The 21,157-nt window shown below is 34.2% G+C and overlaps 1 protein-coding gene across 2 annotated transcripts in view; it reads left to right on the top strand.

Annotated features, from left to right (window-relative positions):
- EPHA6 (EPH receptor A6) overlaps positions 1 to 21,157 on the top strand; it is a 443,720-nt gene that overhangs the window by 100,905 nt on the left and 321,658 nt on the right. For both annotated transcript variants that reach the window (XM_070943735.1, XM_070943736.1), the window contains one exon: positions 14,177 to 14,840. In XM_070943735.1, the coding sequence (XP_070799836.1) occupies positions 14,177 to 14,840 (664 nt within the window). The remainder of the gene's footprint in view (positions 1 to 14,176; positions 14,841 to 21,157) is intronic.

The following is a 21,157-nucleotide window of genomic DNA, read 5'->3' as shown; positions in this document are numbered from 1 at the left end:
GCTTTGTCATGTACAGTATCACCATAAGAAATTAATATAAGAAGAGTATAACACTGATAAATTTCATGAGCAACTGATTTGGTGGACATTATCTGTGCACTACTTCATATAATTATAAATTAAAACTTCTTTGAAATAGAAAATAGGAGAAATAGACAGACAGACACAGACATACACTTGAAAGACATTAGACATGTTGATATCTTTCCTCCAATACTTTCAATGTACAGGGCCACTCTGCACATGGGTTTTGTTAACATAATACTTACTAGCCACATTTATGAGTATGACAATTTTCTCTTACACTTGTCTTTTATTCATTAATAGGGAGAGGGAGGAACCCTTAACATCCCCATTGATATCATGAATCAGAGAGATAAATTGTCATTTTAAGGACACAGTCTTGGAAATAATCTCCTGGCTACCTTATTTCACTGTGCTAATTGTACTTTTTAAAAAACTATAAGTAAGCTATAGTCTTTCTGTAATTCTCTAAATATTTATCTAAAAGTTCTTTAATTCGGTGTGGCTTCTTAATAAATATCACTAAATTTATTGAACCATGCAATTTTAATTAAAGAAAATATATATAAAATTTTAAATACTGCAGTTTTATGTCCTTCACTATCTGGGAACAAAAGAATAATTTCCTTCAATATTACAGTTGACTTTTATAAGACATTTTCAATCATTTGTATTAGCATAACATATTATTTTAAAATGCTGCAATTTCTTCATATTGGGAGTGGGAAATCAAATTTTTATAAGCCAGAGTATGTCTTACAATAATAATTCCATCAAAATTGCAATAAATGATTGTCGTGCAATGCACAGTATTCATTTATCTATCAAATGTGAAACTGCCCGGCCTTCTCACAAAGGGACTCTGGATAGTATACAAATAAAATATTAAAAGATGAAAACAGTATATAAAAGTTAAAAATTTAAAAGAGGCAAGAATGATTAAAATCAATACTAAAAGTAAATTGAAAAGTGGGAGCAAGGACCCATGTAAAACAAATTTCAATAGTTCAAATGATAGATGATCAGGACATATATTATTTATATTTCTAGACAACCCATTTCTCTCAAGGAGAGGCTCTGGGCTGCTTTTATACAATGTTGACATAATTTTCTACATCTAATTTTCTAATCTAAAATGATTATCTATTATTTTTTACCATTACATAAGTGTCTGTTGCATTTTATTTTTATTTTATAAACTATGTCATGAGTGATAAACAAAATCATATGGCAAACAATTAAAATATAATTAACAATGAAATCCAGCTTTATGTCCACATCACTAAAATTCAGTTAATCATGCAAATGTCTAAAAACAAAAATATGAGATAACAATTATCTTCAATATTACGTAAACATAAAATTATACTAAAATGAAGTTTAGAAGGTCTGATGTCAAAAAAAAATACAAAATAGTAGCCAATGTATTTCTGCTATGTCACTTTTATATTCCTTATGTTATTTGGCTTACATAAGAGAAAGTATAATGAACTTTTGGAAAGGACCATTTAAGAGGCTAAATCAAGCTCATTGTTCAGTACAGAACCTGTATTCCTTTGTTTAATATCTTCCTTAGTATTTGAAAAGTATTGTTTCTCCATTTTAATATTTTATTGTCAAGACTAACCTTGATATGTTAATTTGGTATCATAGGCTTCTAATCTTACTATTATGCTTGTTGCCCTTCTCTGAACCTGCTCCAGCTTATTTGAATTTTCTTAATATTTGTTATCCAAAACTGTACTTGGGATAGAGTCTGATCAACAGTGAAGATAATAGAGCATATTCTGGATGCTATTTATTAATGCACTATAAAATCCCCTTGCCTTTTTAAAGGAAGATTATACGTAATCAACTACACTTTCAGGATCTTTTTTATAAATACTATCAAGCTTCACACCAGGACATGTTAGCAAATCTCAGCTTTTCAGATACTTAACTCCTTGTTCAACAATTGACTTAACTTGTCCGAAAACTCTTACACAAGACTTGATTAGATTAGATTCTGTATTGCAGAGAAGAATGAAGTCTGATTTACACAAGAGATAATTTGCCATCTTCAGTTTAAAGAAGAGCTTTCTCTGCTTGTCCATTGTCTTGACAGCCTTGTGAGACAACTGACCTATGTTCACATAATAGGGCTCCTTAGATTGGGAATTGCTGGATGCCACTTTACCAAATTTAGTCCTTCAAAATATTTAAAATCATCAAGTGGAAGAAGAGTTGACTTATATTTGTCACTTGCTTCTTCAGCATTAGCTTTCTTACATGTATTTTAGGATACATGTGCGTGTGTAATCACACACGTGGTTATGTAATCATGAGTCAGCACTGGATTTTTTGGCAAATCAAGCTGCAGCATTTCATACAAACTGCAGTTTCTGTATTATCTTCAAAGGCAATTCTGCATAAAGCACATTACAAACATTCACTCTTAAGTTTAGCACGATTTACTGGTTCACCTAGTGGTGTAATTTATCAGTATATGACCAACCATAGCCTAGGCTTCTTCTGGTTAAGAAATAAGTAAGCGATAAATCAGCCAGATGTGGGGAAAGCTAGTTATCTGAGCTCTTATATACAGATGTAGGAGAATTCTAGGTCATGTAACTCATCAACCATGGTGGTGCAGTGGTTAGAATTCAGTATTGCAGGCTAATTCTGCCAACTGCTGGCAGCCAATTCTCACCAGCTCAAGGTTGACTCAGTCTTCTATCCTTCCAAGGTTGGAAAGGCTGGGCTGAGCTGGCTGATTGGCTCACTGACTGGCTGCTGTTGGCTGTCTAGATGGATGGATGGGATCAAAAGACTGGGGAGCTATTGTCTGATTATTCTTCAATTAAGGAAGATATTAAATAAAGTAAATGAGTAGAAAATGTAGAGTTTTGAACCAAGCAACTATCTTATTTATTTTATTTTATTTTATTTATTTTATTATTTATATTTATATACCGCCCTTCTCCCGAAGGACTCGGGGTGGTGAACAGCCACAAGATAAAACACAAGAAATACAAAATTTAAAAACAGTATTAAAATCCAATTAAATTAATTTGGCCCACAATTTAAAACACCCCTGTATTAAAACCCATAATTAACAATTTAAAAATTAAAACAATTTTAAAAAGTTAGGAAATAAAAACATCTTTAGGGAACGGCGAAAGGTGCGAAGATCCGGGATCCGCCGTATCTCTGGGGGCAGCTCATTCCAAAGGGTAGGTGCCCCCACAGAGAAGGCTCTCCCTCTGGGGGCCACCAGTCAACATTGTTTGACCGACGGCACCCTGAGGAGCCCCTCTCTGTGGGAGCGTACTGGTCGGTGGGAGGCTATCGGTGGCAGAAGGCGGTCTCGTAAATAGTTAAATATTTTTTCTCAGATGGCCTAAAACTCATAAAGGTAAAAAACTTTCTTGAGGTCTCCCAACTTTGGTAATAAAATAACACTGAAATGCTAATGTAGATTTCTTGGAAAACATACATTTCATTTATTTAGCAAATTTATATAGCTGCCCATCTTATTAAATGTGATTCTGGTGAGCATACTACCCACAACAGTTATACACAATATAACAACTATTAAAACAATTCAACATAAGTAAGAAACAAGTTTTTGGTAAAATAACACTTAAGCATAATACCATGATGTCACAGGCTCCCCAGGAGATCCGCAAAGTTGTTGGAAGAGTCACATTTTAAGGGCTTTCCAGAAGGCTAACAGGGAAGGATTCTGGTTGGGGGTGGAGGGAGAGGATGTTGTGGAGCTTGGTAGCCATAGCCAACTCTGGCTATGATGGAACTCTGAGAGGAGCACAAGACCCACAACATATCTCTACTGCTGGACCTGATGGAATGGGTTCCCTCAAGTAACCTTGTTCTTGGGAGGACTCCAGCAGCCAATGCAGTTAACTACTGCTTTTTTTCAAAAAATATTATTTATTTTTATCCTTCCTGTATAATTTTTATAAATAACTCAAGGTGGTAGACACATAGAATACTCCTCCCTTCATCTATTTTCCCCACAACAACAACCCTATAGGTGAGTTGGGCTGAGACAGAATGACAGATCCAAAGTCAGCCAGCTGGATTTCATGCCTAATGTGAGAATGGAATGGAATGGAATGGAATGGAATGGAATGGAATGGAATGGAATAGAATAGAATAGAATAGAATAGAATAGAATAGAATAGAATAGAATAGAATAGAATAGAATAGAATAGAATAACAGAGTTGGAAGGGACCTTGGAGGTCTTCTAGCCCAACCCCTTGATCAAGCAGGAGACCTACACCACTTCAGATAAATAGTTCTCCAATGTCTTCTTAAAAACTTCCAGTGTTGGAGCATTTACAACTTCTGCAGGCAAGTTGTTCCACTGATTAATTGTTCTAACTGTCAGGAAATTTCTCCTGACAGTTCTAAGTTGCTTCTCTCCTTGATTAGTTTCCACCCATTGCTTCTTGTCCTACCCTCAGGTGCTTTGGAGAATAGCTGACTCCCTCTTCTTTGTGGCAGCCCCTGAGATATTGGAACACTGCTATCATATCACTCCCTAGTCCTTATTTTAGACATACACAGTTCCAGCAACCGTTCTTCATATGTTTTAGCCTCCAGTCCTCTAATCATTTTTATTGCTCTCCTCTGCACTCTTTCTAGAGTCTCAACATCTTTTTTACTTCGTAGTAACAAAAACTGGATGCAGTATTCCAAATGTGGCCTTACCAAGGCATTTTATAAAGTGATATTAACACTTCACTTGATCTTGATTCTATCCCTCTGTTTATGCAGCATAAAACTGTGTTGGCTATTTTGTCAGCTGCAGCACACTGCTGGCTCATTTTTAAGTGATTGTCCGGTAGGACTGCAAGATCCCTCTCACAGTTACTAGTATTGAGCAAGGTACCACATATACTGTACCTGTACATTTTGTTTTTCTTATCTAAATGTAGAACCTTACTTTTTTCACCATTGAATTTCATTTTGTTAGATAGTACCCAATGTTCACGTCTGTCCAGATCCTTCTGTATCTTAAGCCTGTCTTCTCGAGTGTTTGCTATTTCTGCTAGCTTGGTGTCATCTACAAATTTGATGAGTTTCCCATCTATCCCCTCATCCAAATCATTGATGAAAATGTGAAGAACTCTGAATCTCCTGGTTTAAAGTCTGGTGCCTTAACCACTGCCATACCCTAAGACAGTGAACCCACAAAATGCAATGCAAGCGCCCCCGTGCATGCGCCCTGCCCCCGCACATGCCCCTGTCCCCATGCATGCATGTGCATCCCATGCATGCACACCGCTGCCGCCCCCCCATGCATGCGCCCTGGGCCCCCCAGGCCCTGTTTTGGCTTCCACATTGGTTCAGGAGGCTTTCCAGGCCCAAAATGGGACACGATGACCAGCTGGCTGGTGGGAGGCACACACACATGTGCGGTGGAGCTTGGCTGGGCTGATGGCTGATGTGCCTGCAGAGAGGGCCCTAAGATTTGGCTTCCTATATCAGCAACAAACAAACAAACAAACAAACAAACAAACAAACCAGAGCAGAGAGGATTATTTTCACAACACAGTGCAGGTTCTTTGAGCATTCAAGGCTCAAAAAAACAAGCAAGAAAGAAATCCATTACCACATAAAAGTGGGAGAGAACGATATAAGATTTAAATCCTGGAATATTACATATTTTAGACTGGAGTAGTAGATTCTAATCTTCTTTGTTATTAAGGCAATAAAAGCATGGTTCTGACTGTTCTGCTACTAGCTACTGCAGTTTCATCTTTGGCACTCTATACACAGCTAAATTATCTCATTACTACTCAATTCCAAGTTCAGTCTCAGATCTTTAATAAGGATATAGGAATTGCATTACAGATGAGTTTATCACAGAGACAAATGATCCACAGAAATTAAAAAAGAAATACTAGCAATTCTTAAAGTTTACTGAATATAGAAATGCTTATTCAAGCATGTATGATTGCTTGGTTATAAAACTCTATTGCTGGAGAATGTCACAAATATTAACATAAACTTTTACTTTAAATCTTTAATATATCAAAAGTGCAAAGTACCAGAAAAGGCTTCAGTTTTATGCAGTTCATTTATACAACAGCAATCCCCCAAATGGACTGTTGTGGTAAATTCAAATTGTATGCAAATCTAAATTGTTTCAGGATACAAATAATTAGGAGTACCTTTTATCATTCCCAAAAGATAGAGAAGTGAATCTGTGATTACAAGCTAAAGATATTATATTGTACAGTTGTACAATTGAAACAGCTATTAGAATAGGAGAACTGATTGTCATTGTTAAAATGAGAAGTAAATTAAAATATAAAAACAAAAAATCCTTGATATTTAAAGGCATGTATACTGCTCAAAAAAATAAAAGGAACACAAGCAGAAGACATCCGAGATCTGAATGAATGAAATAGCCTTATTAACTACTTTGTTCTTTACATACAGTAGTCTATACACTGCTCAAACAACTAAAGGGAACAAAAAACTATTGTATGTAATGAACAAAGTAGTTAATAAGGCTATTTCATTCATTCAGATCTCAAATGTCTTCTGCTTGTGTTCCCTTTATTTTTTTGAGCAGTGTATATTCCATCCTCCTTAACTACTCTTTTGTTCCTTAGCTGAACCTCCCTTAAGACTGGAGGATCATTGCAGTGTCCTTTGATTCAAAACCAAAAATCTTGCAGCTGAAGGAACTGCACTGATATAAACAAAGAGGAGCTGTTAATAAATCAAGCATTTCATTCATAGTATTTCACCTTGTGTTACTTTCTGTCTCCCCCAAGACAATTCATAAAAAATTCATGTTCTGTTTAACGGAGGGAAAAATAATGCTGACTTCAGTCCTGCTTACATACAAGATTTTCCATACAGACCGATAAATGTCAGGTCTGATGTTTTTACAGAAGGTTCATATTGTGTTTAAATAATTATTCTGCTCCTTCCTTTGGGATGCTATTCATACAAACAGTGAAAAAAGTGTACCTAATGAAAAAAGGTTAGCATTGCTTCATCAGAATTCTTCATATTTTGGTGTTATCACACAATGCTTTTTTTAAGACTGAAGAGTGGTTTGCCAATGAAAAATTTAGTACCAGATTCAGATTTCTTCCTGCAATAATCACAGTAAGTTTCAAAGGAGAATCACAGTCATTTATAGAAACACTGCAATGAGTTTGAAGTTCAACTCAACTGTGTATTCAGCTGATGGACAGATCTTATACTTGGTTACCCATATGTGAAATGGAAAGTGGTTTGGCTTTGCAGAGTACAAATATATGAGGCAATAATGTATTCTGTATATTATGAAGGACACTGTAATGGCAAGGCATAATTCTGAGAAGATACAGCCATGTTTGCCAATGTCAGCAAATTCAGTAGAAGAGCCTATGTGATTTGTAGAGATGACATAATTTCTTTTTATGTTTTTAGGCAAGGAAAGATGGAAGCCTAGGGTGAAACCTACATTCATCCATGAAATTCACTGTTTTCCTTGGCACTTCACTGCATCTTATCTTAACCATATGTTGTAAGGATAGAATTGGACAAAGAGATGGGTACCCACTGCAGATTCAGCTCATATCAAAATGTAAACATGTACTCTGTGGCAATTATGAAATAAACTCTATCCTTATGTAAAGTAGTTGGGTAAAAGTATTTAGGTCACATATTTTGCACCCAAACCCTTATTTTTTTCCTATTCCACTGTGGATGCTGAGCTCATAGAAATTATATATGTAGACTTAAACTGCTTTAAATTAAATAAATATGGGGATGTCTAATGTAGAATGCTCACAAAGCAGTAAAAGATACACTAAATATGTGTATCTGACACATTCTGACACATTTCAGAAATGGTGTTTAGTTGAAGGTGACTTTATCAACATTTCTTGATTCTTTATAAAACTGAAAATTAATACCATAACTTACAATGTTATAACTTACAATGAACTGCAAGTCAAAGACATTGTTTTAATGTGTTTTTCATTATAAACTAATAGTATTAAGGGTTCAAGGATTCTGGTAAAATTAATTATTTACTACAAACTTTGAGTTTTTTACTTTTATCTCCCAGATTGGATTACTGTATTTTTGAAAGGTACTCTGGATTTTTAACTACAAAACTACATATAATAGCTTTTGCTTTGTTTTATCCTTATCTTTCTTGTAATATTACTATCAAAATAAATGCTATGAGTTAAATTTCAACATGCAGTAACAAGAAAAGCAAATTTTATAAATATTTAAAAATATTTAATATTTAAATATATTTAAATAACCAATAACCATTTAATTACTCCACAACAGATAAAACTGATTCTTTATTTAAATTTAAATTTAAGTTGGTACTTGACAAGTGGAGATGAAACTCTTAGTAGAACTTGCAAGGTTGATAATGATCTGAAAGTTATTGTCAACTCTATATACAAAGATATAGAGGAATGCAGAGATAACCTTGACAAAGGTATGGAGGTATGGTAATAAAAGACAAATCAGTTCTGGAAAAAGTAATAGCGTGGGAAATAAACTCAAAATAACCTTGCTTTGATTCTGTTTTATATAAAAGGCAACAGAAGTAAACTCTAGATGCTAACATTGTATTCCTCTACCTTACAACAATAACGTGGCATACCTGGAATCCTGGGAATATTTGTTTCTTGATATGGTCTGCTTTAAAAGGTTCCATGGTTCATTTGTCAATTTGGAATATCTGAATTTTGTTTAACATGTCTTCTTGAATACTAAATAATTGCAAAATGTTTATTTTCTAACTTCCTGCCAGGAGTGCAATGTTTATTATTTATTTGTTTGTTTGTTTTGAATTAACTTGTCACCCATTTCCTAACAGAATGACCCTGGGTGATAAATAAATTCAATAAATAAATATAAATATATAATAAACACTGCAGTCCTGGGAGGAAAGGTGAATACAAAGCATGTTGTAACTTTTGGCTTTAATCCCTGCAGCAAAAAATATGCTGCAATTAAGCTATCAAAATCTAAACTAGTACTGCCATTCAAATCTCCTCTAATTATTATTGTTTAACAAAATAAAAATAAAACACTTTTTAAATGTCTCCTTTGAAATGAATTTTCCAAAAGAAGAGTGCATCACTTTCGATAGTTCAACCTTGTGCAATTGTCTTCATTTTCTTCATTCTTAAATACATTTAAGAAATAACTATAAATCTACTTCAGCCTTCCTTAATCTAGGGCCCTCCAGAAAACATCATTTCTGAATTTTATGTCAGCATTTCACAGGGTTTACCCTGCTCTTTGCAATGTGGATATTTTTTAAAAAAAATACTACTTAGGGGTTGAAGCCAAAATCTATATGACATTATTAATTCAGTGCATAGGAGAAAATGGCCATGAAGACTATAAGATAATGTGGAATAAATCTAACTTTATAAGCCTCAGAAACAGATTTTCTGAAGATATGGATGAATTAAGCAATCTTAAAAAGGATTAGTAAAAAGTTGCTGATCTACAATTAACAAGCACAAGTTCTTAACTGTTCTTAAAAAAAGAATGATTGGCTACCAGCTTTAAAAATGATCTTAGGTTAGTTATTTCCAATTCTAGAAAGCATAGAATAAAATATTCATAAATATTTTATTTTATTCATATAAATTTATTTCTTCTTCAATTTACTAAAAATCAAACATTTCTGAGAAATATGCTTTTTTATCTCTAGTAACCAGATCAAGTGCCTTTTCTATTTCTGAAAAGTGACAAGAGACTGATTGTCACTGTCAATTGATTTATCAGCTAAGTTCTGAAAAATAGTTGCAACTATGCCTTCCAGATGCTTTAAACTACAATTTCCAGAATTCCCAGCTGCAAATTTAGGAAATGTAATCCATCTGGAGAGTGCCAGATTGGAGAAAGTTACCCCTTACAAAAATATGATTGCTTTGATGATTCATGTATGGAAAAAAAAACTTTTAAGCATATGCTGATTTTAGAGCATGGTGTCAAACTCAAGGCCTGTGAGCCAGATCCTGCCCACAGGGTGCTTAGATCTGGCCCGCAATGCTGGCCTGGAAATAGCAAAGTACTGGTCTGCGGTGCCTTTGCTAGGGGCCCCCTGTGGCCCATTTTTGGCCTGGACAGCCTCCTGCAGTACTCTGCCAGCCAAAATGAGCTGTAGGGGCCTCCAGAGGCCTCCCCTGGCCCATTGCTAGCCAAAATGGAGCCTCCATGGGTTGAATCCAGCTATCCAAGGCTCAGTTTGGGCCTCCAGTCTCCCTCTGCTTGGTACAGGCTGAAATGGAGCCCCTCTGGGCCGCATCCAGTCCTTTCCACCCCATTTCCCATGGCTTTACTGTACTTAATTTTTGAAGAGCTCCAAGAGATGCTGACCCACATGGCATAGAAGTCAAAGCCTGTGAAGCTGTAAAAAGGTGAGATGAAGAAGTGGAATCTGGGATGCTAGCAAAGCAGAGCCAGTCTGTGCAGACCTGGAATGGCAGGATTGGGGGGACCCCATGGGAGCATGAGGTATCTTAGAGGATTAGGGGAGGATTTGGATGGCCTGCTGCAGCATTAGGTTGTTGATTAACAAATGCATTGGGGAAAGCAGGGAGTGATCACGTTCATTTAATATGATTCAATCAAATGAATCTTCGGGTTACTAATGTAATTGGCAGGCTCTATTACATTTGTAACTCAGGATTTCCTATATAATGAGACTGAGGGAGGGTCTCAGGGAAGTCTTGCCTTAGCACTTGGCCACCACAGGTGCTCCCCCACATGAGTCCTGTGTCATGCTTACCATGGCTATGTCCAGGGGTGAAATGCTCCTGGATTGGACCGGATCGCCCAGTCCGGTAGCGATTTTGGCCGTTGGTTTCATGATCCAGTAGCGATGGTGGAGCAAGCTCCACCCACCTGCCTGGGTGTCATTACTTCCTGGTTTTAATGCGCACACACATTACAGGTGTGTGCACGTGCAAGCGAAGCGAGCAAGCACTTCCGAACCAGTAAGGAAGGTAAATAGATTTCACCCCTGGCCATGCCCCCACATCTGAGGTCAAACATTTCTATTCCAACAAGCTGGTCTGGCCTAACTCTCCCTTTTTAATTGGCTTTTAAACTGTCTTTTAAATTGGGTTTTAAACCTCTTTAGATAAATTTGGATGTTTTTTAATCTTTGAGCCTAAATTACTTAATCTGTTTCTTAATAGTTTTTAACTTCTATATGTATTTGCATTTATTATGGCTGTTCACCGCCCTGAGTCCTTCGGGAGTAGGGCGGTATACAAATATGAAAAATAAATAAATAAATAAACACAATCCTGATGCGTTCCTCAATGAAATCGAGTTTGACACCCCTGCTTCAGAGATTGTACATATGTTTAGATGTTTTAAAACAAATACAATAAAAAAAGAAGTAACTTTAGTCTTTTTAAAAATTAAGCATCACAATAAAGTTTCAAGATATGATAAAACAACAAATATTATTGGACCTTGTCATTATCCTTGTCAACTAAATAAATGCATCTTGGCAACTAACATTAGGAACTAATATTATAACATCTAGATTTAGATTTTATGAAACAGAATCTGTTTAGAATTTTATGGTACAAGAAATATGAATAAACATTTTTGCTTCCAATTCCTGTGAAGTCCTATTGGCAAAAACTCTTACTTGATATAACTTGAATGATTTTTCAGTACATTAACAGAAATTAATTATTGCTATGTTAGTAATAATAATTTATATAGCACAGTTGTGCTTCTTTTTCAAGCACATTAGTCTGAAATCTGCAAGAAAACAAATTTTATTCTATTTTTGTCAAACTCTTTTAAAAGAACACTTGAAATGCTACAAAGCTTAATAATATAAAATATGGAGCTATCTATTTAATTATCTATTAGGCCAGAAAGTTTTTTTCAATTTTCAAACAGAGAAGAATATTCCCATGTTTGCATGACTCTCCTAGATTAGGGAAAGTCCCAGACTCATCCCACAAGATCCTCCAGAACAGTATTAAATTAAAATTTCTGTTGATTTTTGTTTTGTACTATTCTTGTCAATATCCACATAGAATGCTTTTCCATTTATTGCACCTCACAAAGATCACAGAAAAATCTTTATTTTTTTTATATCATAAATTTGTAGTTTGTTTCCAAGTATAGCAGTGAAGACATCAGATTTTTGTTTTCATGGAAATAGGAAAGATAAACTTACCATGGCTCTTTTATGTATATACCCTTATATACACACAGAAAAGATAGTATGAAGCCATGAGATAGGCTATAGATACGTTCTTGATGAACATTTCTTTCTTGAAGTTTATATCTTTCGTGATGAATGTATCTTTTGTTTTATGTACATTGAGAGCATATGCACCAAGACAAATTCCTTGTGTGTCCAATTACACTTGGCCAATAAAAAATTCTATTCTATTCTATTCTATTCTATTCTATTCTATTCTATTCTATTCTATTCTATTCTACTGTATTCTATATTTTGCTTTAGATGTAGCAACCTTCACATAGTCAAATTTTAATAAATTGGAATTCCTTCAGCTATTTTCAAGCTAGTAACAAATTCACATAATTGTCATGCTATAGAGCCAACTTAATAATTTCAAAATTAGCATTATTACTGTGCTTTATTGAAGTCAAGATATATTATTTGTGAAGCATTCCCACAATCTGCTAGGAAAAATATTAGTCAAAAGGATAAGATTACAATACTCTGGCAAGAATTATTCCTGACAAACTCATGCTGATTTTTGGTAATTATTGCATTGTTTACACTGTATCTACAGATCAGTTTCTAAATACTTGCTATACACAGCAAATTGTCCTGGTTAATCTGTAGTTTTCTGAATCTTCCTTTCTCCCTCCTCCCACCCCTTTTAAAATATATATATATATGAAAAGTATTTGGTCTCCACCAGTCATCTAGAATTTACCTTTTCTACAGATTGAACAGATGTTTGTAATAAAAGCCTCAGCCAAGCTTCAGCACTATATAATTTCAGTGCACTGAAGATAACTGGGCTGCAGAAGCTGTATCAATAGCTTTTTATCATTTGCTGGTGTTTTATGCCTTGTTGAAGATAGGAGAAAGAAACATAATGTCTTCACTGATCAACAAATCTGTCTTAAAATCAGAATGATTCTTGCCATCAATCCATTACTGATATCCCCATTTGTATTCTTTTGGATAGGTGAAAAGATACGAAGCGAAGATAGATCTTATTTTCACCTATTCTTATTTAACTTCATTGTTGTCCAGACTCTTGTCATGAATGATGGCAGTTTCTGTAGCAGATAGGGATTTTGACAGATTTATTTTACCTTCATGCTCATTCCTGTTCCCATTTGACCCTCTATTAGTTAGTTTATTTTTGAATTTCCATTACTTTCATATTTTTACTACTTTTGCAAACATATATTGTTCCAATCATTAATAAATAATCACTTCAATTTGACTTAGTCTTATTTTCTTAGTTATGTCTTAAATATGCCTTATTTTAAAATTTCTTTTCCTTTTACTATAAGATTATTAATAAAATAGTTGTATATTATCTTTCTTCCTTTGACCTTGGAAACAATGTCAAATTCTTCTCTTCAAGGACTGTACTAATATTCATGTCTACGTATTATTAAAATATTAGGCATACCACACATCCCTACACTTTTAAACCCGTACTGAATACTGAGAGTGAGAATGGGCCAAGCAGAGATGCTTCTCAGTAATTACTGAGATTTACAGAGAGCTTTGGGAATGTTGCCAAAGTTGTTTTAAAAAGCAGCTACTGGGGTGAAAGAAAAAATGCAACTCAAAGTGCCTCTGATGAATTGTGTTTCATTTTCCCTGAAGGCAGAGCATTGGTGCAAACAATCATCCAGATTAATGCCAGACAATCAATCTACTTCCAGAGCCTACCACAGAGTAGACTCTGGAACCTGCATGCTTTTTGATAAAGTACTGCGCTCAAATGAAATAACCATTTGAAATGATAGTAATCTACTTCTGGCAATTTCAGTTTTGTCACAGTTCTTCAATTTAATATCAGTTAATATATCAACAACGTTATGATCTTTTGAATTGATGTAAATAAAACATGTCTACAGTTTTTTATTATTATGATGATTTTTCAATGGAATGTATTTTCTTTTTAGTGGGACGCTATAACAGAAATGGATGAATATAATCGTCCTATCCACACATACCAGGTATGTAATGTTATGGAACCCAACCAAAACAACTGGCTTCGTACAAATTGGATCTCGCGTGATGCCGCCCAGAAAATTTATGTGGAAATGAAATTTACCCTGAGGGACTGCAACAGCATTCCATGGGTGCTAGGGACATGCAAAGAAACATTCAACCTTTACTATCTGGAATCAGATGAATCCCATGGAATTAAATTCAAGCCAAACCAATACAGCAAAATTGATACTATTGCAGCTGATGAGAGTTTTACTCAGATGGATTTGGGAGATCGCATCCTGAAACTGAATACAGAAGTTCGTGAGGTGGGACCAATAAACCGGAAAGGATTTTTTCTTGCCTTTCAAGATATTGGGGCATGCATTGCTTTGGTTTCTGTCCGTGCTTACTACAAAAAGTGTCCTTTCACTGTTCGGAACTTGGCTATGTTTCCTGACACTATTCCAAGGGTTGATTCTTCTTCTTTAGTGGAAGTACGAGGTTCCTGTGTGAAGAGTGCTGAAGAACGGGATACTCCAAAGTTATATTGTGGAGCTGATGGAGATTGGCTAGTTCCTCTAGGACGGTGCATATGCAGTGTTGGCTATGAAGAAGTGGATGGTTCATGCCATGGTAAGACAATAGTTTTAATTAAATTCCAAGAGAAGTTTTGAGCTATGCTCAGCCATATGGGTTATAGTCCTGCTTTTAACTGAATTTCATTTATCTATAGAGAATGCATTAAATTCATTATTTATTTAATTGTTGGGTGAAGTTCATATATTGAAAACAAGTATGTCATCAATGAAGAATGATGAAAGCTTTATTTACAGAAAAAATGTGTACTCATATGAAAAATATGTAAAATGGAATCATTCATTGTTATTTGCTCTTCAGTAAACAATTTCTAGTGTGTATACTAAGCAATTGGGAGCATAATATAAGTTGGTATAGGCTATATTGTTCAAATATGTAGTAGCTTTGTTGGCCTTGATTTTGCTAGCTAGAGTACCAAAACACTTGAAGAATGACATGCTGTACAAATTTATTTAATTTCAAAAGAATACAGAAGTGAGAAACACTATAATAGGTGACAAGTATTGTATATTGGAAAAAGCATATTATTTATGAGAAAAAGATCCAAGCATTTTACTTGGATAAATTACTGGGAGAACAAATATATGTCACATAAAAGGTATTTGCTAGGGGAAAAAGACCAGGGAGAAAATATAGTATTTTGCTCTATAGAATCATAGTGATTAGAATCATGGACAATTTTTTTTCTAATCAGAGTATGATCTTTAATTTTGTCAGTGAAAAAAATATATTGCTAATATATGGATGGAAAGAATAATGTTTCCTAAGTAAAGGAAAAGAAATTGATTTTATTAATGGATGAAAAATATTTGTGCATAACTATATTAAGATTGGGATTGCTTTAAACTACATAGAATATCATAGTTTAATCCTGCAGTTACCAAGAACATTCACTAAATTGAATTTATGCTGGTAATTAGATACATTTGCTACATAGGTGTTTGTTTTGATCAAAAAGGTTGCATGGAACTAGATAATCTAAAAGCTTCAATGTATGATGAACCTCTCAGAATTTAAGCAAGAAGTAATTAATTGCACATTTTCCTATTGAACAACGTATGAATTCTTTACAAACTAAGTTTATTCCAGCATATTTTGATTCATACTCTTCAGGCTCTAAAATTTGCTGATAATTGGCCTTTGATCAACTAAATCTTTATATATTTTTATTTATATTTAAATTATTGAAAATGAAGATTCTCAGAAGGGAATTTATATAAAAATAAGTTCATTAAAAATCCTGTAGCACGCAATTAAATCTATTTCAAACAAAACCACAGAAGAAAGGGCATGACTTATATGGTAAGACAAATAAAATTAAATTATATGGTTTCAGTGCTCTCAAATTTTTTGCCCCAAATAACTAGATAAATAGATAAATAACTACATAAATAGATCTCATTTTGATCCATGTACAAAAATATTGCGTAACACCGTAAAACGTTTCATGACGTTTTCCCATTTGATAAGGCTACTTAAGTTTAAAACTTCTGCAATTAATGTAATAGTAGAATAAAGTAATAATTATTATGTTTTATGCAAATACTTTAATTTAAAAATACAAAATAGTGATCATAACTTCCTAACTGAACGGGTTAGCAAGATTGTTTTTAACAGCCTAAACATAGAGACCCAAATATAATCATATGTTTTAGAGTAATTGCAGGACTAGAATCATTCTCTGAATATTTCCTATTAATTTCCATGAGGTTCTCTCTCTTTTTCTCTCCATCTCTCTCTCTCTCTCTCTCTTCCTCCCTCCCTCTCCCCCTCCCTCCCTCTCTTTCCAAAACAGAGTCAGTTTTCCTGCTAAACAAGTATTTAGTAGGAGCATAATACATTTCAGGAGTACCTAAAAGTATGTTTATTTAAGTATTTTTATTTAATTGCTTAAGGAGTAAAAAATTAATGTTTGAACAGACTATGTTTTAGATCACTGTTTTATTACTTCCACAGTGTTTTAATGCAGAAGTATTATTTTCCCAGTTTGACATTGTAGGAATATGAGATTTTATAAATTTTCATACATCTGTTCATCTTTGAATTATTATTTTAGCATTGTGCTGCACATACTATGCTTTTAAATTCCATACCATACATTTGTGTCTGTTCATATGTGAATAATTCTAAGGAAAGCTGCAATATTAAGAGCTCTAAAATTGATCTTCTATCCACAAACTATACTACAAATCTTAACAGTAACAGGAAGCAGCAGAAATCTTCTGCTTCAGTTGCCATACTGTTTATTTGCTATGCTATATGACAGTCTGGAAATTCAGTCTGCAAGTCTTAAAAATATGCACTAAAAGAACACGAACACTAGTGGGTCAGTAGTAAGAATTTACCATGTCATTTTGTTCTTTGTATGTCTCTGTATAAATGAGTATAACATAAAAAATATATGTTTTTTACTAGTACCAGAATGAATCAGTGTTATGATTCTCACTTTATCTTAAGAGATGCCTCACCAAATTACTACCTAAATTAATTTAGAATTTTCTTAAAGCCACACTGTATCATTGATAAAAGAGGAACTCTGCTTTGTTCTTTTTACTACACAAAGTATTAGCTAAACAATTCCTTAATCTTTTTGCAGATCCACTGGTAAAATGTCATACTTTTCATCTGAGGAACACATTCTTTGATCCATAATAATTAATGCAGTGAATGAACAGTATCTGAATTAAATCTTCTCTTGAGAAAATAGAACTCTCAAAAGAGTTCTACTTTCTGAGTAGAACACTCAGTTTGCATTATCAAGATACTAGTTTTAATATTTCAATTTATGAAACCAAATTAAGTAGATCAGATACCACCCTTCTTTCTATCTTCAGCTTCCCATCCCCATCTTTATCCTCAGCCCAATAAATTTGCTTTCCTAATTTTCTTTTCCAGAATCTATCATCTGAAAGAGTATAGGATTATGTATACTGGCATTTGACAGTAATAAAGATGATTTAATTTCTATCTGTTTTGAATCATGTTTCAACTCTGGCACCATTTAATTTGAGGCTTCAAACAAGTGCCATGCTGGTGATCCAATACTGAAATCTCGAAGTCACAGTACTGAATCACCTAACTTAGTATTTGTGGCAGAAAGTGTGCGTTTGTATATATGTGTCAGTGTGTGATAGTGTAAGCAACTAAGTTCCCTTCCTTCCTTCCTTCCTTCCTTCCTTCCTTCCTTCCTTCCTTCCTTCCTGTTGTTAAGTAATTCTTATGAGAAAATAATAATATTCTTAAACCAAGCTAAACTGCTTAACCAAACCTGATGACTACTCATGTTATTTTTATGAAAACAATTCAGTTCCATCACAGGGACTTTTATTCAGTTTTCCAGTATATTTTCAATTGATATTTCTGGTAGTTGTAACCTCTTTATAAAATTATTATTATTATTTAATAATCATTATTAGAGAGTATTAGATCATTAAAGTCCTAAGCAATATATAGGACCTCAAAGTGTAAGATATCTTCTCTTCTTGTTTTTTTATTGCAAAGTAGCTCTTGTCCCTGAAGCAGGACAGAAACAGACCACAGTATTTCTTGATTCAATATTGCCACAAAAATAGTTCTTTCTTATTTTCTGACATTGCAATTTAGTAGGGGAAAATATGCCATATTTTTATTTAATTAATTTATATAAATTATTTATATGCTAAATATACTGCAAAAGAAATAATTGTAAGAATCCTTAATAAATAAGCTCCATTTAGTGGTTCGCCCTAGCAGGAAGTTTGTAGTAGGTATATCCAGTTTATTTGTCACATAGCTGTACTTTTCCTGTAAAACGATGGTTGAACTTTTTCAATGAAAAGACTTTTCTCCCTAAATATCTCTCCACTTTCTTGATCACCTGATCTTCTAAGCCTATTAGTTTTGTTTAGAAGGCAACATTTTAGAGAGCCAAGTTCCCCAGTCAAGGAACTTCTTATATAGCAGAATGTAGATAACTTAAAAAGGTGAATATTGATTAACTAGTCCATGTACTTGTTCTTGACCAATGACAATTGCTTTGGAAGAAGAAGAAGAAAGGACAAATATAAAAATAATATATTAAATAGAAAACAGATGAAAACAGATATTTTCAAAATTAAAATCATAACTTTTAAAAATAGCTCTCATACAAAAATAAAATACTTGTTAGCTCTGTTAAACAAAAGACAAAAGATAAAAGAAGAATGGAGGAAATTCATTACAATTCTGATCATCATATTTCTTTTATTGCTACATTTCAGGAAGATAGATAATAACTGAATAATAAAAATTGAAATCATTGGCTTTCCAGTAAATATACAAATATATTTATATCATAAACATAATCGACTACATTGATTGATTGATTTGCACTGCCGAAATTCTCAAAGAACTATTTTGCCAAAAGTGCAATGATTTTCAACAATAGCTTCATTTTTACAAGGAAACACCTTTTGACACTCAAATTTATTAAAATTGTTCCTTTCATTTAATATTAGACTGTACCAACTACTCTATGATAGTTTGATTTTTCATAAATTAAGATATACATGGCAATTCCTGAAAATGTTCACTATTTTCATTTTAAGCAACACATCATATAGAATAATTGCTTGAATATAACATTACTAAAAGTTACTTCAGAGTGATGTCAGTATAACACTATACTACATCTGTGCAGTCCTTTACCTTTGATAATAAAATGATGTTTTGACTACTTGTCTGAAATTCTTGTGCAGCCCCAGGAAAAGACTCAGTTGCATTAAGAGATTGACTACAAGTGAAATATCCTCACAACCATATGCAATTTGGAATCAAATACGATGAACTTCACAGCTTTTCTATCTACTAGCAAAAATTGAGCTTTCAGGACCTCTTTCTATTTCTATTTATCTTTCTCCTTCATTTGCATTTCTCTTTAAGAAAGATGCAAGATGAATCAAGAGCTCAGTTTCTAAGAAAAGTTTAAAGTGTCTCCATTTAAAATATTTCTGCAGCACCAGCTTAATTACAGTTGCTGAATTCAAATGATCTGAAACATATTTCATATTATAGCACTTTTGCTCAAATTACTTCAAAAGGAAAATGTAGTTTCTACTCATCATTTGAAGTTAGCTATAAGAAAGATAATGATTAGGTTGAAGACCATTTTATGCATCAGGCAGTTGATATGAATGCAGTCCCACAAGTCTTATCTTCCCTTATTTTCTGTAAAATGAAGTATATACACTAAATGCATTGCCTAAGAGCAGCTCATCAGTACTGGAAAGACTTTTTTCCTAAAATTTTGGACCTGTAAATGACTTAAAAAGAGTCTCTACTGCTTTTTTCATGCAGTATTTAAATTTGGGTATTTAGGCTTTCCTATTGCATTTAAAGTCATAGCATCATTTTGAATATCGGGTTTTTCAAACTATTTGCATTAGACCAGTCATTGGGAACCTATCACATGAGTGTCAAAGGGCTGACACGCTAGTGTTCACCAACATCCAACCATGATTTTCCAAAGCATGCTCTGTACTTGTGCAATTTTTGGAGGCTACAAAGGCTATGGTAGGGAGTCTGATTGCATGTGGCCTCTGAAACCTCCAAAAGTTGCACAAGACAGCCATGGTTTTATGTGGTTTTCAGATGTTGCAGAGGCCATAGAAAAGCGTTCTCCAAAGCTGGTTCAAGAATGAAAACGGTGTGTGCCCAGAGAAGTTCAGGTTAGTTGCAGGCATCAGTCAACAGAAAGAGAGCACCACCTTAAAGAAAGAGGTACAGGGCAGATCCTGAGGATGCGATAATGCTGTTCCTCAATGCTCACATGTTGTTAGGGGCTGTAGAAGTGCTAGGGCTCAAGTCAAGGCCCAGACCTTGATTTGAGAGCCAGTGTTGGCACTACTCCGATGTTCATGCTGTTCAAGGTGGCCTAGATTTTGGGATAGATAGATAATTGTTTCTCTTTTGTTTGGCGAGGCGGTTGCATGTCAATAGAGTCAGATAGGCATTTTTAAAATTTTTGACACGCCAAGCCCAAAAGCTTCATTAGATTAATTGTAGATGAATCATAAGGTAAAGGTAAAGGTTCCCCTCACACATATGTGCTAGTCATTCCTGACTCTAGGGGGCAGTGCTCATCTCAGTTTCGAAGCTAAAGAGCCAGCACTATCTGAAGACGTCTCCATGGTCATGTGGCTGGCATGACTAAACACCAAAAGCGCATGGAACACTATTACCTTCCCACAAAAGGTGGTCCCTATTTTTCTACTTACATTTTTTACATGCTTTCAAACTGCTAGATTGGCAGAAGCTGGGACAAGTAACAGGAACTCACCCCGTTACACAGCACTAGGGATTCGAGCTGATCAACTGCTGACCTTTCAATCGACAAA

This window comes from Pituophis catenifer, unplaced genomic scaffold, assembly GCF_029215685.1.
Source record: "Pituophis catenifer annectens isolate HBS135680 unplaced genomic scaffold, rPitCat1.0.hap2 SCAF_4, whole genome shotgun sequence".
NCBI lineage: Eukaryota > Metazoa > Chordata > Lepidosauria > Squamata > Colubridae > Pituophis > Pituophis catenifer.
Note: the sequence above shows the minus strand (reverse complement) of the source record. Positions and strands in the feature narration are given on the sequence as shown.